Source organism: Podarcis filfolensis (assembly GCF_964270895.1).
Source record: "Podarcis filfolensis genome assembly, chromosome: 4".
NCBI classification, from domain to species: domain Eukaryota; kingdom Metazoa; phylum Chordata; class Lepidosauria; order Squamata; family Lacertidae; genus Podarcis; species Podarcis filfolensis.
This window is the reverse complement of record NC_139607.1, coordinates 28709172-28728741: the sequence shown is the minus strand read 5'-3', so window position 1 is coordinate 28728741 and position 19570 is coordinate 28709172. Positions and strand designations below refer to the sequence as shown.

The 19570-nt window shown below is 42.0% G+C and overlaps 1 protein-coding gene across 5 annotated transcripts in view; it reads left to right on the top strand.

Moving 5' to 3' along the window:
• The window catches only part of NCK2 (NCK adaptor protein 2), an 80367-nt gene that overhangs the window by 48578 nt on the left and 12219 nt on the right, over positions 1 to 19570 (top strand). For all 5 annotated transcript variants that reach the window (XM_083610920.1, XM_083610922.1, XM_083610923.1 and 2 more), the window contains one exon: positions 15864 to 16585. In XM_083610920.1, coding sequence (XP_083467046.1) covers positions 15864 to 16585 — 722 coding nt within the window. The remainder of the gene's footprint in view (positions 1 to 15863; positions 16586 to 19570) is intronic.

Here is a 19570-nt window from a genome sequence, read left to right as displayed (position 1 = left end):
TCCTTTTAAGAATTCACCATGCCCCAGCATCTACCAATAAAAATATATGTTAAAAAAGTGTCCTTTTGATGACACAAAGCAAGAGTTTTTACCAGTTAAGATATCATTCCCACCCACCATGCCCCTGCCTGGATTTTCAGTGAACCAGCTTAATTTTGCCTGTTGATAGTGAGACAAAAACCATATCATGATTCATCTCTAGCCCTAGTGGTAGGTAACTATTAATCTGGAATGGGGAGACAGATCCTGCCCACCTCAAAATGCTCACACACACAGTCCAACAGGGCCTGGGTGAGAACTCCATTGTAGATGTGCAACCGAGTGTGAATTTGTATCAGAACAGAGACGTGTTTTTTTAGGTTAGAGTGTCTTGCGTGAAGTGTGATCAGTGCCTTGTCAATCAAAGGTCTTGACTTCATGTTCCATTTAATGAAAATGAGGCTGTATATCTTTGAAGGCAGTAAGGCTTCAGACACATGGTTCTGATGTATAATTAGATGCTGATGTAACAGAACACATTGTGCTGTTTGGTGTTTTGATTGTAGTTGCTGATAGTTGTTTAAACAGAAAAACCGCGCAAATTAACAGCATTTGCCCAATAGCGAAGATTTGTTTACCTCTTTATAGCAAGATAGCTTCTTTTCCTTTTTCACTCTCAGTTCATTTCCTGAAAATTTGACCCAAAAAAATTAAAAGGCACATTTATCCCAATGCTCACCAAAGCATGTATATGTAAACTGATAATATATAGCACCAAAAAGAGTACTGTGTATTCATCCAAACAACATACAAATTATTTATAAACCATGGCTTCATCAATTTTAGATGTCTCTTTCAATGAATTGGGAATGATAATTTCAAAAAAATAAAAAGTGAACTTTTACCTTATCTTAATAGATGTGATGGGACGTGGGTGGCGCTGTGGGTTAAACCACAGAGCCCAGGACTTGCTGATCAGAAGGTCGGCAGTTCGAATCCCCGCAACAGGGTGAGCTCCCGTTGCTCGGTCCCTGCTCCTGCCAACCTAGCAGTTCCAAAGCACATCAAAGTGCGAGTAGATAAATAGGTACCGCTCCAGCGGGAAGGTAAACGGCGTTTCCGTGCGCTGCTCTGGTTCGCTAGAAGCAGCTTAGTCATGCTGGCCACATGACCCAGAAGCTGTACGCCGGCTCCCTCGGCCCATAAAGCGAGATGAGCGCCGCAACCCTAGAGTCAGTCACGACTGGACCTAATGGTCAGGGGTCCCTTTACCTTTACCTAATAGATGTGATGGGAGATCTATGATTAGGATCTTTCTTTTTCTTTTTTTAAAAGAATAATGGCTACTTGGTCCCTGAATTGGATTGGCACTGGCAAAGGATGCCAGTCTTCTTCCTCACCTGCCCTCCATGCCAGTTAATAGCTAGCAGAAGGAAGACCATGAAGTGAGGGAAGGTTTAATCGCTTCCTGCGGTCCCTGCCATGTTAAAGTCTTACTTGGTTCTTAATAAATTCCTTGGGTTGTGTTTTTTTAAAAAATGGAGATCCTAATGGATTTGCGTCTTTAAGAAATGTGAAGAAGGGCAGCAAGACAGAAGGAACAATAAAAATGGCAAGGCTCCACCCATTGAACTGTATTCCTGCCCACTTCACTGTCTCCATCCAGCTCAGCCACATTCAAGGTAGGTTTAGCTTCTAGGGGAGTGAATTCTGTAATTGGTAGGTCAGCCATGGAAAGTTCCTCTTTATGTGCACTTGCCATTTAGGTCTAAATGCTTTATAGGTCAAATCTAAGTTTCATGAATTGTGCCTGGAAGCCAGAGTTTCAGCGTGCCAATACTGTGTGCTCGCAATGACCTCTCTGGTTAGAAGGCTCACCACATTTATCGCTAGCTTCAGCCTTGCTCAAAATATATTTATAGCCTTGAGTTCATGAGGGCATGAATTGCTTGATATGAATTTTGAAAGCCAGATAGTGTCGGTGAAAATTGTCCCTGGCTTTCAGCACTCTGAAATCTTGACCATAGGTTTTGTCAGATATTGTGACAGTAAAACACAACAATTAACCGTACCTGAAACACTTTGGAGATAGATAGATAGATAGATAGATAGATAGATAGATAGATAGATAGATATATTTAAAAAAAATTGTCCAGAATTTGTTTGTAATTTTTGCTGTGGTGTCTTTGTTGATAATAGGACGTCCCTGCCCTTTAACAGCGCTTAAATGCACCAATACACTGAGTATGGCGATTATTTCAGCAATATTTGGATTTGGTAGCACAGATATTCACAGTTCTTGTCTTTACAGTTTTATGATTGTTTGAAGCTAAATACGCCGTATGCCTGTCGCTTGGTTTTTCTTTTCTTTTTTTCTTTTTTCACTTAGCTTCCTGTTTGTTTGAAAGTTTGCTGGAAACTGTCAGTTATTTCCTTTTTTGAAGCAACGTGCTTTTGTTAGCAGCCAGGATGCCTCAGGTGCCACCCCTCCCCGTTTCACCACCAAAGGAAATGTAGCATTTGTTCAGATGTTGGCTTTGTTGTCTGAGGACTTTCACTGAGCTATAGGGCTTTTTTATCCTGTTATAGGCACTCACCTCTTTTTCAGTCTTGGTTTGCATGGCCATTCTGTCTGGAGTTAATAGGATTGTGACCAAATGTTTACAAACAACTCTTGAGCCTACAGCCTTAAATTTGAGGATCCTTCATTTTGTACACAGTTTATTAGCCTTTTCCAGTTCAAAACCACCCATTTATTTTTATTGGCCGATTGGTTTTTGTGGGCCTGTTTCCAAGGTGTCCAGAAGAAATGGTTCTGATATCTGGTTTCAGGTACAGAAATAAGTCAGGATTCTTGTTTTCCAATTGATTTTGAGAGCTGCTTCACACTGGATGTCATCACTAGATACTGGCATTATTAAATTGCATGCATGCATGGATAGATATCAGTCAATAGGTGCAGCATTCAGTAATTCATTTGCTTATTTCTAAAATTTGTTCCTATCCTTCAATAGTCAAGAAGCCTGAGATTGTACATCCCCTGACATTAGCTCAGGCATAACAACAACAACAACAACAGGCCTACCATTTACTTTGGGGTCCAAAGATGGAGTGTTACAGTTGCTTAAATTACAATATCATAGAATTGTAGAATTGGATGGGACCACATGGGTCATCTAGTCCAATCCCATGCAATCTAGGAATCTCTTTGGCCAATGTGGGGCTCAAACCCACAACCCTGAGAGTAAGAGTCTCATGCTCCACCAACTGAGCTAACCCAGCTTTATGGAGCTAAAACAGTTGAATGTGAATTACTCACAAGAGTAGGTTGGGTCCTATCTACTGATATGGTGTCAAAGCCCATATAAAGAGCTTGTGGTGGAAACTGCGTAATGTTGATGCAGAGCACACCTCTGTGAGGAGGAGAGAAGTGCACAATTTTGGGGCTGCCACAGAGAAGCCCCTCTCTTCAATAGTCTTTAATGGCGCTGGTGCATCATAAGCTATCAGTTGCTGATTCACACGCATGTATTTATCGAGTTCTATCTCGAAAAAGGATAAGCAAAGATTACACAAATCTCTAGTAAGCAATTGTCAAATGGAGTGATATCGGAATGAAGATGTTGAGCTGGTTCACACAGCTGGTTTTTACCCAACTGTGGTTTGTCTCATCATGCAAACCATTGACTATGGTTTCTTGTTGACTTGTGAACTGTGGCGTGTCCTAATATGGCATGTCGTCAGCATGGTTTGTTTGCCTGCCCCTCCCCAGGCTTATGCCAACCTATAGAGCCCGGCTGCAAGAGCAGTGTGGAAACAAAAATCACGCTCAAGTCTAAGTGACTTTCAATGGTGCTTTGCCTGAAGAACTTCCTCTTAACTCTGCTTAGAAAGGAGCTTTTTCCCCACCCCGCTCTTCTACCTCCCCATCCTCACAAGAAACAGCTTTGCACTGCAGGTGCCATGCTGCCAAGGAGAGGCGTAGCTCGCTACTTCTTACTAACATCCGTAGAGGGATAAATAGCAAAGCAATGAAGTTTAATGAACAGGATATAATGATATTCCAACTTAACCTTATTAAATGGTAGCAACAATTTATACGTGCAGTCATCTGGAAGAAATAAAACCAGGCATTCACATGGATAAAACTGAGAAAGTTTTAAAAATGCAGAACATGTGCAGTCCTGTATATACTTTTAGATATGGAGTTGCCAGACCCGTAGTAGAATTAGAGTGAAAACCTTTCAGCACAGCCTCTGCCTCACAGGGTTGTTGTGGAGATTAAATGAGGAAGGGGAGAACCATGTACACCATGTTTTTTGCAAAATAGGTGGGATATAAATGATGGCGATGATGATAATGATACAGTCCTTCTTTGGCGATCACTTGTAGTCGAGTAAGATTGTCTTCCATAAACACAGTTTTAACAGCGAGTCCGTAAGTGACTGTGGAGGCCAATTCTGGATCCACACTTCCTTCCACAGTGGGGACGTAGGTTTCCGGGTGAGAGTTGCTCACGGTGAGGATTTGCCAGATGTGCCTTCCTCTTAGCACGTTTCTCCCTTTCGTCCTGAGTTCGAGCGTCTTCAAAACCGATGACGCCTTTGGTAAAGGCTGTTCTCCAGTTGGAGTGCTCGCAGGCCTGTGTTTCCCAGGGAGATATAATATCATCTCCCTGGCAACAAAAGGAACCAGCAGATGTGCCATCATGAGAGTCCATGGCTGTCAACAGATGGCATCCTAGAGAGTAAGAGCAGAATTCTGGCCATTTGAAGAGCACTCAGTGTTCATTGATCTCTGAATCTTGCCACACTAGCACATTGGTCTTGCCAAGATATATCATTTCTGCCTGGCTCAACAAGGAGATGTGCCTGTGGAGCTGCCACTGCAGTGCCACCTACTGTTGGAAGAAAATGAATGTTTGGAAGGAGGTCACCACTCACAAGCACTTGGGAGTGGAACCTAGGGTGGTCCTCTATATTGTGGTTTTTGGCATCAGTGTCTCTGACCAGTATCAGTGGAATAGACCCAGATCAGTACCGTGACTACATCCAGACCAGACTCCAGCTGCCCCAGGAACATGTGACTCACTAAGGCCTTCCCTACAAATTGGCTCTCAGGCCGCGAGTAGAGGAAAGAAATGGTCACTATAGCTGATGCCGCTGTTCAGGAAATGTCTGGTCCTACCGGCTCCACTTCAAGCAAAGAGGCAACACACCCACTACCAGTGTGTTCCTATCCCCCCCTAAGCCCAACTGAACATTGCACTTTACTCTCCCAGCATAACTTCGCACCCAATTCATGAGAAAAGAGAGTTCTAACAATTCCCTTCTCACTCTTCCCCCACCACCACACTTATAAGGCAAGAATCACACACAGCAACATGAGTTAGTGCTAGAAGAGGTGCCATTAACCAATGCACAGAGGACAGCAAGGCTGAGGAACAGGAAGAAGACTGTGATTGTGTACAGATCACAAAGAACTTAGCAAATGTTGCCACAGACACAGAAAATAGGGCGGTCAGAGCTCCTTTTATGAGCTGGACAAATGTAAAGCTGAGCACAGATTTCAGGACGGACAAGTTTCAGCCTGGTGCATGAGGCATGTCAGTACAAGTGTTCGGTGAACAGATGGACACCGCTACGAGGCAGTCAGATGCTGCTTTTGGGCGGTGGATCGCCAAGAGAGCTGCCTTGCTACAGAGGCAGAGTCGCGTTTTGGAGTGCCTTGCTGAAGCCATGATTGCTCCTAGTTGCACTCCATCACCATAACAGATCTATCAGCCAATGGGAATATATGACACTTGACTATGCACAAGACCCATTTCAGCACCTACACAATCCCCTTCCACTCCTTCAGACTCCCTCATTTCCTAGTGATCTTTACGTTGCCATATTTCTCCCTGGGAACCAAGGAGCAAATGGGTGAAAGGGGGAAATTCCCAGTAAGGTTTGAAATGAGTAATTTTTATTTGACAGTCAATTCGCTAAAAGAAGAAGAAGAAGAAGACGAGTTTGGATTTGATATCCCGCTTTATCACTACCCTAAGGAGTCTCAAAGCAGCTAACATTCTCCTTTCCCTTCCTCCCCCACAACAAACACTCTGTGAGGTGAGTGGGGCTGAGAGACTTCAGAGAAGTGTGACTAGCCCAAGGTCACCCAGCAGCTGCATGTGGAGGAGCGGAGACGCGAACCCAGTTCACCAGATTACGTGACTACTGCTCTTAACCACTACACCACAAGTTTTGTGTTTACGTCAAGCTGCTTCTAAGGTCAGAGCGAAGTGTGGCAGGTTGTCATAGTATGGGAAATGCTACTGCTGTATGAAGTTTAAAACATAGACATTATTTAAAACGTTTACTAATTAAAATGAAGTTCTTTCGCTTTCTGCACCAAGAATGATTTTTTTTCTTTTTTAAAACATTGTAAAACTGGATTTGCAATAACTTCGAAATTTTAATTATTGAAATATTAAGAAATTAGTTACTTGGAAATAGTGTGAATCTGTCACTCTAAACCTGGGAATATGTGTGGGGTTTCGTTGGATAGCCAACAATAAAAAAATCAGTAAAGTCACAAGTAAAGGGAGGAAAGTGAATAATCTTGCTCTAAAAGCACACAAAAGTTATTCAGGCCTTTGTATCGGCACTAATTTTCCTATCCTGAGTCTGGAGAAAGAAGTCTTAATTGACTAAGGTTAGTTAATTGTACCAGTTATAGTTTGCACTTCATTCAAAACCAAAGTGAACATAATAAAAATTAAGAGTTCTTCAACTGTTCAATCATGCTTTGGCTTTGCATTTTGCAAAGAGATAACAGGTCACAGATATTTCTATGAACAAAATAGAGCTTGTGATGCATCGTACATACAGATAAATTCTGAAGAGCTACTTTCTGTAGAGATCTCAAAAGAGATGCCATGATTAAGCCAGATGTCAGGATGACTTCATGACACTGCTGAGGAAATGCTCTTGCATAATGAGGGGATGGACAGCAAGATATGGATGCTTAAAGCAAACACACCATCTTTTCCTTCACCTGAGTCAACAAAATAACCTAAGTCTGACCCTGGCCCTCTGTGTTGCAGGAGTACCAAATGCTTTTTCGCTTGACAATTAACACCTATAGATCACTAATGACAATGGAAGTGTACAGGTGTGAAATGTGGTGTGATCCTCACTGAAGCTGCGAAGAGTCAGATTTACAACACACTCATTTTCTCTCTCTGCACAGTCAAGTTTTGTTTTTGTTTCACTTCATTTCGCCCTTTGTATTCTTATATTTTTGCTTCCGATTGTCAACTGGATGTACCATTGACGCTCTTAATGCTTTTTAAAGCTTTAGTTCATAACAGCTATTTAGAAAATAATCTTGCGTGCCCAGGTTCACCCTCCATTCTGCTGCCATTTTTCAGCAGCTAAAACTGGCTTAATATTTCTGAGAATAATGATACCGACTCAGTTAACATGCAGGTGGCATATGCCAAACAAAAACTATATACACACTATATATTCATCAGATTCCTACATTTGTTATCTTTTAGCTGCAACCTAAAAATTTATTTGCCCTGACCTTTGGCAGCATCTGATTGGAGTTAGTTTATTTGTTTCGCTTACTTGGTGTTCAGCTGTTAGATCTGCTGTTGTTTTATGTTTATATTCACTGGTTCTTATTTTGTTGTGTAGCAGGAAACCCCGCCCCCCCATCATTCAGTTTGTACAAACTTCACACACATTCACACTCACACACTACATACGCTACGCTTCTGTTATAAATTCATAGAAAATCAACCATACATCGGATTTGCACTGTTCCACTTTTATTTTACTCCATGAAGGAAGGACTACAAAATGGGGAAGGTTTGATACAGGCCAACCATAATCCCTTCACCATCCCAGCACATCCACAGGAGCCCTGCCCAGTTGCTATGCCAACCCTGATGGTCCTAGACAGAAGACAATCAAGATCACAAAGAACTTGCATATGGGAGTGGATTCAGCATGGACTGGAACAAAGGACAATGATCAGATCTTCCCTCAGGGGGCAGGAAACTGCGACTACCTTTTGTCTTCAGAAAATGACTCATGGGGGGGGGAGGAGGAGAAGGGAACCAGCCAGGTGACAGGACACTCAGGTTACCAACACAACTCCTCCCTCAACCCCTCCTTTCTGTAATGTATGCATGATGTTTCTGGGGGTGGGCTTGACCTAGGGGATGGGAATTTCAAAAGTTTTTATAAGGTCTTGCACACCATTTTTCTGTGTCTTTCCTCTCTCCTGCAAGTGAGGGGAACACCCTGTTGCAACAGTTCAATAAAGGCCAAGCCTACAGGCTGCTGATTTGCTCCAGGTTACTCTGGTTGGTGTCTTTACTTTTTGTCCAAGGGAGCCCTCGGATTTTTCCGGTAACAGTTGTAATGGATGGCACCTATTTGTTGTGGGCTGCCTTGGAGACTTATATTTGGTGGAAATGTGGAATATAGCACTTTTAAATTCTCTGCATATTTACCCAGAAATAAATTCCTGCTGAGTTCAGCAAGACTCAGTTCCTAGTAGGGATGCTCTGGAACTTTTGTCCCTTCATAAAAAAACTTTTTTTAAAAAAAATGCCTGCTCCAAAGGTCTTGTCTTACTACACTAGGAATTATATAGCTATATCTGAAATTTCATGCATATCAGTTAATATCTTTACCCTGCTCCACTGAATTGAAATTTCAGCCTTCATGACATAGGAAAACAGCCAAGTAAACAGCTATTTTCGTGGAGGAGGGTCAAGATATTAACTGATATGCATGAAATTTCAGATATAGCTATATAATCCCTAGTGTAGTAAGGTAAGACCTTTGGAGCAGGCTTTTTCAAAAAGACTTTTTAATGAACCGCTCTAATCCACATAGCTTTATACAAATTGTTTTCAGGTTTGTTAAATCAAAATGGCTAATATAATATCTGTAAACCAGTGACAGCCATCACAGTCAATCATAGCCTTAAGGATCTTTAATTGTAAAGTTTGTTATCTATCCATCTGTCTATCATCCAACAGCAAACTTTATCCCAAAACATCATCTGCTCTAGACTTTGGGGGCCCAACATTAAATGTTGTGTTGTAGCTGCTATGTGAACAATGGAAGGTGAGGCGGGAATCTGCTTATAGATCAACGAAGTTGTGACATGACATTAAATCAGCCTGATTTACAGAAATAGCAACATGTTAAATCTGGGACTCCTCCTCTGCTTGTTCCAGCTTTTGTTTCTTGTGTGTGTGTGTCCCTGTGCCCCCTACAACCAGATGCAGTAAAAGCCCTGCAGAAAATAATAAAGAGATGATTAAGCATGCCAGTCTCTCGATCGCTTGGTATGGTAGTTAATGATGACATTTTTGGAAGTTATGGTTGCCTGATATAAAACACGCAATTCTATTTATGGAGTGTAGCATGATAAACTGTCAAATACTGAATACCATATGCAAACAGCTTTTTGAAGAATTTCGAAGCGACTTTTCCCTGACTGAGGTTACATAAGCTAATTCTCTCTTTCCGCATCTAAGCTCAGAATAGTGGTCTGGCTATTGAAACTGCTCTCCCTCACGCACCACAAGTTCCCTTTCCATTTTAATTTTTGTTTGTTTAAAATAGTATAATAAAGTAAGCCTAATAATTCAAGCAAGCCAAGGACAATTGTTCCCGATTTTTTTTTTTAACAAAGCTAGCAAAATGCCTTCAGTCATGGGGAGAGTATAGAATGAAGAAGTGGTTGCTGGAAGATATGTCTATTTCAGAGGGAGAAAAGAGAGAAAATTTCTTCTGCACCAGAGAAATATTGGGCCATCTCGCTTCTTTCTATAGAGCCCAGCCTACTTTATTTTGGGCATGATAAACAAGATTTGCTACCACATGCAGAGCACCACTTCTTGAAATGGGAACTAAACTTGGTAATCCCAGTTCCTTAGTGGGAGCGATTTTGCAAGAGTCCTGTCAATTGCAGCCTGTTTCAATTAGGTTTCATGGGACAAAACAAGCTATGGAGAATTCAGCCTGATCCTGTCTGTGTATTATTTGCCCTTCACTCCCTGCAGAGTTTAAGATGTCACTGAAGGTGGGTTTTTTTTAAGGATAACAATTGGACATACTAACCTATTCCATTGACATCTTGTGCCTTTAAAGGGATTAAATGCCCTTTGAGTCATTCCCTACTTTCCCCTGTAAAAGCATTAACCAGAGACAAAAAGACGACTCCTGATATCAACCGTTATAAATAGAACACAATAGGTGATGTGTTCTGCTTCTTATCGTTCAAATTATGACCATTTCTATTGTCAACCAAATAGCAGTGACATTTACTTTTCCAAATGGCATAGAAAAGCTGTTTTGTCCAGTAACTTCTATGTCTTCAGGAAACCTAGAGCATAATTGTGTCCATGTTTACTCAGAAGTATACCAGTGGTAAGGATGGGTAGGACTGTAGACTTAGTGTTGCAAGTAAGTGACCTGTATAAGTGCCTGGTTTATACATGTGTCTAACAAGAGAACAAAACAGAAACTGCCAGTTTCACAACTGTTCCATTAAGTAGTTGATGTTTTGCCGCAAAAGCTGTGTGAGCCAACTGGCCCATTTTTTTCTGAGGGGAGGGAGGAATTATGTTGTTGTTTAGACGTTTAGTCATGTCCGACTCTTCGTGACCCCCTGGACCAGAGCCCGCCAGGCACGCCTGTCTTCCACTGCCTCCCGCAGTTTGGTCAAACTCATGCTGGTAGCTTCGAGAACACTGTCCAACCATCTCGTCCTCTCTCGTCCCCTTCTCCTTGTGCCCTCCATCTTTCCCAACATCAGGGTCTTTTACAGGGAGTCTTCTCTTCTCATGAGGTGGCCAAAGTATTCGTGCCTCAGCTTCAGGATCTGTCCTTCCAGTGAGCACTCAGGGCTGATTTCCTTCAGAATGGAGAGGTTTGATCTTCTTGCAGTCCATGGGACTCTCAAGAATCTCCTCCAGCACCATAATTCAAAAGCATCAATTCTTCGGCGATCAGCCTTCTTTATGGTCCAGCTCTCACTTCCATACATCGGAGGAATTATACTCCTAAGTAGTAGAATCACTCTGGTTAAAATATTGTCAGCATATAACATTTTATTTGCTACCCCAAAGATGGGAAATACCTCAGCAAGAGATATGCAAAATATGCAAAAACCATCCATGCACTTTTCAGCTGCAAGCATGCACTTTTTTCTGGATACAATTGCATTTGCAGAGTTGGAGGCTTTGAACATTTGTAAAGCAGGGCTTGCAGTTCAGCTGCACGTTACACGCTGCTTCGTGGAATATGGAGTTTATATTTGTCTTTAATCCTGTCAGGATTGAGAAAGGGCCCCCAACTGGGGGGGGGGACTCCATCACCCAAACTGAGTTTTAAAAGAAATCTGTGGAGAAAAGGGAAGGTGAAACTTGAGTGGAGTTACTAAGAATTAAATATAGGGCTTTGTTTCTGTGGAAAATAGCATTTCATGTTTGGAGCCAGCCTTGCCAATTACTGAAATGTGCCCCCCCAACAGCTTTCTGCCTTAAAACAGTTCCCCACCCCTTCCCCTAATGGCTGGACAATGCTGGGAAAAGGGATGGGGGAGTGTGGTCCAGCTGTGGCTTTTGATACCATACCATCTAGTGATTATAAGTTTCTGAATTGGCTCTGTGATTTGGAAGTTTGGGACATGGTGATATAGTTGTTCCATTCTTAACTTGCAGAGCTGTTTCCAGAAGAGATTTTTTGCTTCATTTCCTGCTTGACGCTTCTGCTGTGGGGTACCCTCCGCTTGTCATTTGTACTTTCAGATATTGGGGATTTGGCTGACATCAGAATTAGGTGAAGTGCTGGAAGTCTGGACTTTGTTAAAAAAATAATAATGCAAAGCTGGATGATGGTCAGTAATGGGAAACTCAGGTCTAACAATCTGGAGTTTCTGTGGGTAAACAGTTCACAGATTCGGAGAGATGGTATTCCATCTGTTTGTGATGGCTGTGCACTTCTCATGGACCAAGTTTGCAAATTGGGGTGTTCCTTGAGCCGGTTTTGTTGCTGGGTGCCCAAGTATAAAGTACCTTTCGCTGATTTCCTTCCAGCAGTTTCTTTTTGGAATTTTACGTATTGAATTGCATTTGGGGAAAGTCTATTCCTAATCACCATATTCGGCAAATAACTTCTGCAATTAACTGACAGTACCGACTTGTATGACCCAAAACTATGACTCAGTAATAAAACAGCTGGCCAGCCTCTCTCCTATATAACAGATAAAATACCGGGGAGTGTACGCTAACAGAAGAGCCACTGCTTTCAGCATTTCTGCTCCTTCATCCAGAGAATACCAAGAGTTTAAATTGCTGAAATGAAGTAGCTAATCAGCAGAGCCTGTGAATGTGCAGAAACATGTGAAGGCTTGGTATAAACCTGCTTTCATTGCAAATCGAGTGTTGCAAACTATAATTAAAAAATGGCATAAGTCTGCAGAAACAGGTATCTTTATCTTCTGCCAAAATATATGGAATGAAAAGTACAGATTTCTTCATAGTGCTGAATGTTGCCAGCTATGTCAGTGCTGCTGAGATGGGTTTGTTTGTTTGTTTTGGAGGGGGGGACTTGAGCAGGAGACACTGACTCTCGACCAGTGTTAGAAACTCCGATATATAAGCTAGGTGCCAAATGGCTCCTTAAACCAGGGTTACGGTCGCCAAAACGGAATGTCTAGTTGCCATTTGGGGACCAGACGGCTCAAAAGTCCTATTTTCCAGTACAACTTTTTGGTTCCTGAAATTCATTCTGATTGGGCAGATAAAATACCATGGATAGAATTCTACTGGATGTGTTGCTAGTGTGTGAAAACAGTCAAGATCCAAGGATCCCCAGGCACGCACCTCCAGATGGTGGATATGTCAGGCGCATCATGGCGCCTGGGCATCTTCACTTGGTCACAAGTGGCTGATAGCCAGGTGCAAAATGCACCTGGCAAATTTTGAATGGTGCTCCTGACAGCAACCCATTTCAGATATTATGACTCCTGAATGCCAAATTCTAAACCAGTATTGTAATGTATTTGAAACTTTATTCGTGAGAAGATTCAGTACTAAGAAACGTAATTTGTTATAAGCTTTCATGAATTTTTATTGAATGTATCTGCTCCCAGTTCAGTTAAATGTTGACCTTTTATTTGTAATACAGAAGCAAACATGGCCATGGGCTGCATTCCCTTCCATGACAGTATGTGGTCCCATCAGAGCTGACCAGAATCCCACCATGGTCCTTGCAGTATGCTAGGTCTCTGGTTCTTAACTCTTGCTCTGCTTGTCAGAACGTTGAGCATTTTGCTAGTATTGCATAAATCTTTACAAGCAGTGAGTTTCCTTCCTTCTCTTCCATGTTGAAAAGTTTAAAAAGTACCGTAGTTCTCACAGTGGTCAAATGTTTGCAGATGTTGAGGCATTTAATAGAAGGTAGGTTGCAATCTTCAATTCAAGCATTATTTCACTATTGAATTGTTAGTTACTGGAACATATCAAGTGCCTTGTTTTGTTGAAATTGGTTCATGGGTTTTTCTTGTTGGTTTAGGCTGGTTCCTGATGTTAATTGCACTCTCTCACTGTTGTTAGAAGGGACTTGTTATAAATATTTGGAAATCTTAATTGCTAGAAGTGTACATTGAAGTGGAAAATGGCTTAGTCACTGCCATTGAGTGCGGAAATAATGAGGTCATTAACCTGAGATATGTACTTTGTCCAATTACTACCCATTCTCTTGATAGTAATATTTCTCCAGTTACCATCTCTGGTTCCTTTTAATAGTGCTGTGTATGTTGATACACAAGACATTGTTCAGTGGCGGTCGGGAAGTTTTCATCATAGATCAGACCGTGGCCAGCTTCTACTGCAGACTGAAGTACTGTTTTCCTGCAATTGTATCACACACCACAATAGCTTGGTTTCTTTGCTGTCACTTTGCCAGCTTGCATGGCCACTGACTTTTAGGCTAGAGGGAAGTCTTTAGTTACAGTTCTTTAGATAAGCACACGGAAAGATGGGAAAGGGAGTTAGCTGTGGAACGTATCGGGAGGAATCACATTTTCCTCATTTAGTTAATGTGACACTTGAAGCTCCGTAGATTAATTTGACAAGCATCCTTGTGTGTCATTCCCACCCACCCCATTCCTCCTGCTGCAGTTTCAACTTGGGTTTGGTACAGCAGATTTTTGTTTATGCCATTTAGGTGAATAATCTGCCAGAATGCATCAGGTATGTTCAGCTACCCCTAGACAGGCGTTTAACTTGAACTATTTTCGGTGTGTAATTAAGCAGTGATGTAGTCAACCCAAAATGGCATGTGCGAGAGACAACTGTTTAGAATAGGATTTATTTTTAAAATACCTTGTGTTTTTGTCTGCTCATATCAGAATTATTTCCTTTATGTTAACCAAAACCCTTTAACTAGATCCTGTATCACACTGAAAGGCTGGGGAGGGGTCGGATTCTTTCTCACTCTAGTTGTAGTCCAAATATATGTGTAAGATTATGGCTGAGTGGTTTTTTTTCTATGTGTTGTCCTTGTTTTTCCACAGCTGAAATCCCAAACAGCGCTTGAATTCTGCTTGTCCCAGATAAACTGAGCCTGCAACCTAATTGAAATTCCATAATGAAGTTCACTACCTTCAGAGGTTTACAAGCAAAATAACGTGTGTGTGTGTGTGTGTGTGTGTGTGTGTGTGTGTGTACACGTACAGGGAGCATTAAAGAATAGTTCCTGTGTTAGATCTTTATCACATTAACATTTGAATTTAATATTATTGTTTGAGCTGGTGAAGGTTGTATTACTCTTTATGCTGCTAGCTGTTTAATAAATACCTTGGTACTCTGTTGCAGGTTTTGAAAGTGTTGTGCTTCAAAACATTGCACTCCTGTGGGTTTTATTTTATTTTAAGTAATTGTGAGCTCCTTTGGCTGCTGCAGATCAGACACAACTAAAAGCAAAATAGGAGATTATTAGGTGCACTGTACCTCTAAAATCTGAAATGCTGTGACATTGACTATCCTGTGTTGACTCTTATCCAGAACCATACCTAGTGAATTGCCCTACTGCTGTACTCTGCAACTGAGATCTCAGTTTGGCTGCACATTAGCAAGTTGTACGAATTCAGTGCATGTCACAATGTAGGTCATGTACATATTTTAGTGTCAAAATTCACCAATAAAATGTGCACAAATAATTTTGTATACGTATTGTGCATGATCACACCATTTCTTGATTTAAATGGTTTTTATTCTATGAAATTGCAGTGGAATCAGTTTGAACGTTAATGGGAACCACACAGAACCTTTAGACAAGCAACTTTTGGTACCTTGTTTCAACTTCTTTCTCTGCAACTAAAATGGATTGAAAATCGGTTGGTTGCATTTTTAAAGAATTGTTAATCCCACAATGCAATACTAACTGGTTATAAAAAGAGTAATTTCCTGTTCTATGCTGCCAACAGTTCTGTGTGTATTCATTTTCTAGTGACTTCGGAAAGAAATGCACTGAAAGGGCACATCAAAGCTTCATTTAGTAGCTACCCTTCTGAGAAGAAAAGAAGCTTCTTAAAAAGTTACTTTTTCCCCCTCTGGCAGTTTTCTGGCATCATAGAACAATTCCTCTATGTCTTCATTATTTTGTTGACACATCTAGGACTCGACTACATTGGCAAAGAAAAAACATTTTATGTGTGTTATTTATGCATTCTAACACGGTGACACCAGAGGGCGCTGTGGAGTTCTGTTTTTGCCAACCTGATTTCTCATGCAAAGTTTGCAACGTGTTTAACCATGTTTTGTTTAATGCTTTTTAGAAACTTTTATTTTATTTTTTTAACAGGTTTGGGGAAAACAAAGCGGAAGACAAGTGCCAGAGACGCCTCACCGACCCCTAGTACTGATGCAGAGTACCCGTCTAACGGTAGCAACGCCGATCGGATTTACGATCTGAACATCCCAGCGTACGTTAAATTTGCCTATGTGGCAGAAAGGGAAGATGAACTCTCTCTCGTGAAAGGATCCCGAGTCATTGTTATGGAAAAGTGCAGCGATGGCTGGTGGAGAGGGAGTTACAACGGACAAATTGGATGGTTTCCTTCAAACTACGTGGTAGAAGAAGTCGAGGAAGCAACTGCCGATTCGCCGAGTTTTCTCAGCTTGAGGAAGGGAGCCTCCATGAGCAATGGCCAAGCCATGAAAGTACTTCACGTTGTTCAGACATTGTACCCCTTCAGTTCTGTCACAGAAGAAGAGCTCAACTTCGAGAAAGGCGAAACCATGGAAGTGATAGAGAAACCTGAGAATGATCCGGAATGGTGGAAATGTAAAAATTCCCGAGGGCAAATTGGCCTCGTTCCGAAAAACTATGTAGTAATCTTAAGTGATGGCCCTACAAGTAACAGTTCCCACCCGCCTCCGATAAGCTACACAGGGCCCTCTACTACAGGACGGTTTGCAGGAAGAGAATGGTATTATGGGAATGTTACTCGGCATCAGGCAGAATGTGCTCTAAACGAACGGGGAGCGGAAGGGGACTTCCTTGTCAGAGACAGCGAATCTTCGGTAAGTGGCACTCATTTCACAATCTGAAATTTTGCAAAGTGCTGTATTTCGATTTTGCAGTGTATCGTGCAGGTCTTATGAAATAGTATGGAAAGTGACCATTTCTCTTATGCTAAAGAAAGTGACCTACATCTCAGAATACCTTATATTGGTTAAAACTAATATATAAATATATTTGTTATATGCACAGGCAGAGAAAAACAGAGCAAACCAATCTAGTATATGATGTGCAGTACATCTTAAAGGAGAAATGCAAATGGAACTTTTGGTGTCATTTTATACTTCAAAAACATTTGAATGCAGGTAGAGGTTCTGTTAAAAGCTTCTACAGCAACTTTTCGGAGCCTATAAATTATTTCGCAAAACAAGATCTTAACTATGCCGATGCACCTGAGGTCAAAACAAAATATTCACATGAAAGTTTTAATTGAGTTGGATTGTTAATACAATTTTCTTGGTTTTGTTTTGTTTCGACTAGAATTATTTCCTTAATACAAATGAAATTCCAATATTGCAGTGTGTATTCTACATGCGAGCAGACTGTGTAAAAGTTATCTCAGTTAAGTTCTCCTTTGCTTCTGGCTTCTTCATCGAAGTAACTTTGAAAGCTTCTAAGACAGAGGCCAGCAACCTTATCAGAGGATGGGCCGGCCGATGCTCGTCCGTCCAAGGATGGGCCGGAGTGTGGGCACACGCACGCTCTTCTGAGTTGGAGGAGCATGCGTGCGCACACACTATTTCCTGCGCTCCGACCCGGAAGTTCGCCAGAAATAGTGTGTGTGCATTCACACGAGTGCTTCTGCGTCCCACATGCGTGTGCACACGCTATTTCCGGCGCACATCTGGGTCAACCCGGAAGTCGCTCACAACACCGGTAAGAGTGGGGGCGGCAGGGCTCACCATGGGCCAGTTTTAGACAAACCTCGTGGGCCGCTACTAGCCCATGGGCCTTAGGTTGCTGACTCCTGATCTAAGAGAACAGCCATGTTTGGTCTCGCAGCAAAGAGTAGAATTACGATCTTAGGCATATTTGGGAGTAATCTTCCTGAAATCTATGCATAGCTAAGGAGTCCTGTGGCACCTTTCAAAACGGACTACAGTGGTACCTCGGGTTACATACGCTTCAGGTTACATACGCTTCAGGTTACAGACTCCGCTAACCCAGTAATATTACCTCGGGTGAAGAACTTTGCTTCAGAATAAGAACAGAAATCGTGCTCCGGCGGCAGCGGGAGGCCCCATTAGCTAAAGTGGTGCTTCAGGTTAAGAACAGTTTCAGGTTAAGAATGGACCTCCGGAACGAATTAAGTACTTAACCAGAGGTACCACTGTAATTTATTGCAGCAACAGCTGTCATTGGATGCAGCTGAATAACCTTCAGCTCTTTTTCAGATGGGCTTTTTATTCTCGCCACTTCCTGTGGGTTTCACACAGGCTTTCCCCAGCTACCACTTCGAGATGGACTGGATCTCAAATAACAATGAATGAAAAAGCCAGTGTGTTTGGGTGGATTACAAATCTGTACACGTTCCCCGCTTATTTCAGAAGTTATTTTAATACGGTTTCTTAATTTGTTCTAGCCACCTTATATCACACTCGAAAATTTTGTTTGTATATTATAAACAGAAGATATTCTCTCATGTGTCAAGCCGGATTACTGAATTTCCTGTATCATTTATCATGTGTGTCTCCTCGGCTGCTGGCTTTGGCAGCAGTTGGTGGTTTTAATAACCATTCTCTAGCAACCTTGCAATTAGCTCTTTGCCCAGGGCCGCTAACTATTTCTGCAGGCAACTAGTCTGGCAGACCCGCTGCACAAGCTGCCCTATGTATGAGCCAGCTGGTAATATTTTTTCAGTAGTTGTGTACAAGACAGCTCAATCTGATTGTTCTTCCCTGCATATCTTTTTGCTTTTGGTTTTTTTGCACTAGTGGAGTTACTAAAATAGTCAACGGCCTAGTTTTACTGCTTTTCCCATCATGAGACTTTGTGTGTTCTGTTTTTTGAAGTCATCTTAAGGGGATAGCGTTGCTTGAGTGGTCAGGGCATGAAACTGAGTCCAGCCGCAGTAGAAGCAATCAAGGGGAAAAAATTGTCAGGCTTCTATTCCACAGCAAGAGAATGGAGCATATAAACAAGAGATCTTATTTTGACCCTTTCAGCCTCCCAGGGGCAACGGACGTGCTTTGTACCAGCCTGAGATTGCTTCCTGGGAAAGCAGGATAGGACACCCCCATTCTCTTCATTTTGCATTCCCCTATCCAGGATGAATCATTATACTTAGCTTTTTAACTGCTTGTTTTAAAACAAGTAAGGTGAAATAACATAGTATACAATGCCAATAAAAAGGATGCAACATAAAGGAGTAAGAATAAATGTGTGAGGATGTACGTTGGCCTGAAATTTACAAATTCCAAGGCAAAAATAAAATATATTTTCTATATTGGTATCTGAAGTTATACTTTCAGCTTCCTATGAAAGGGATGGCAGAAGGTAGATAAGGAAGGATCTAGATCTTATGCTTGACATGAAGTAGGACCGCAGGATACTGAGGCTCCCCAGAACCTTCTAGGGCAGCTAGAAAAGCAAGGAAAAATCTAAAGGTAAAGGGACCCCTGACCATTAGGTCCAGTCGTGACCGACTCTGGGGTTGCGGCATTCATCTCGCTTTGTTGGCCGAGGGAGCCGGCGTTTAGCTTCCTGGTCATGTGGCCAGCATGATAAGCCGCTTCTGGTGAACCAGAGCAGCGCACGGAAACGCCGTTTACCTTCCCGCCGGAGTGGTACCTATTTATCTACTTGCACTTTAACGTGCTTTCGAACTGCTAGGTTGGCAGGAGCAGGGACTGAGCAACGGGAGCTCATCCCATCCCGGGGATTCGAACTGCTGACCTTCTGATCGGCAAGTCCTAGGCTCTGTAGTTTAACCCACAGCGCCACCCACGTCCCCTAAGGAAAAATCTAGCCTTGTGCTAATTGCTTCT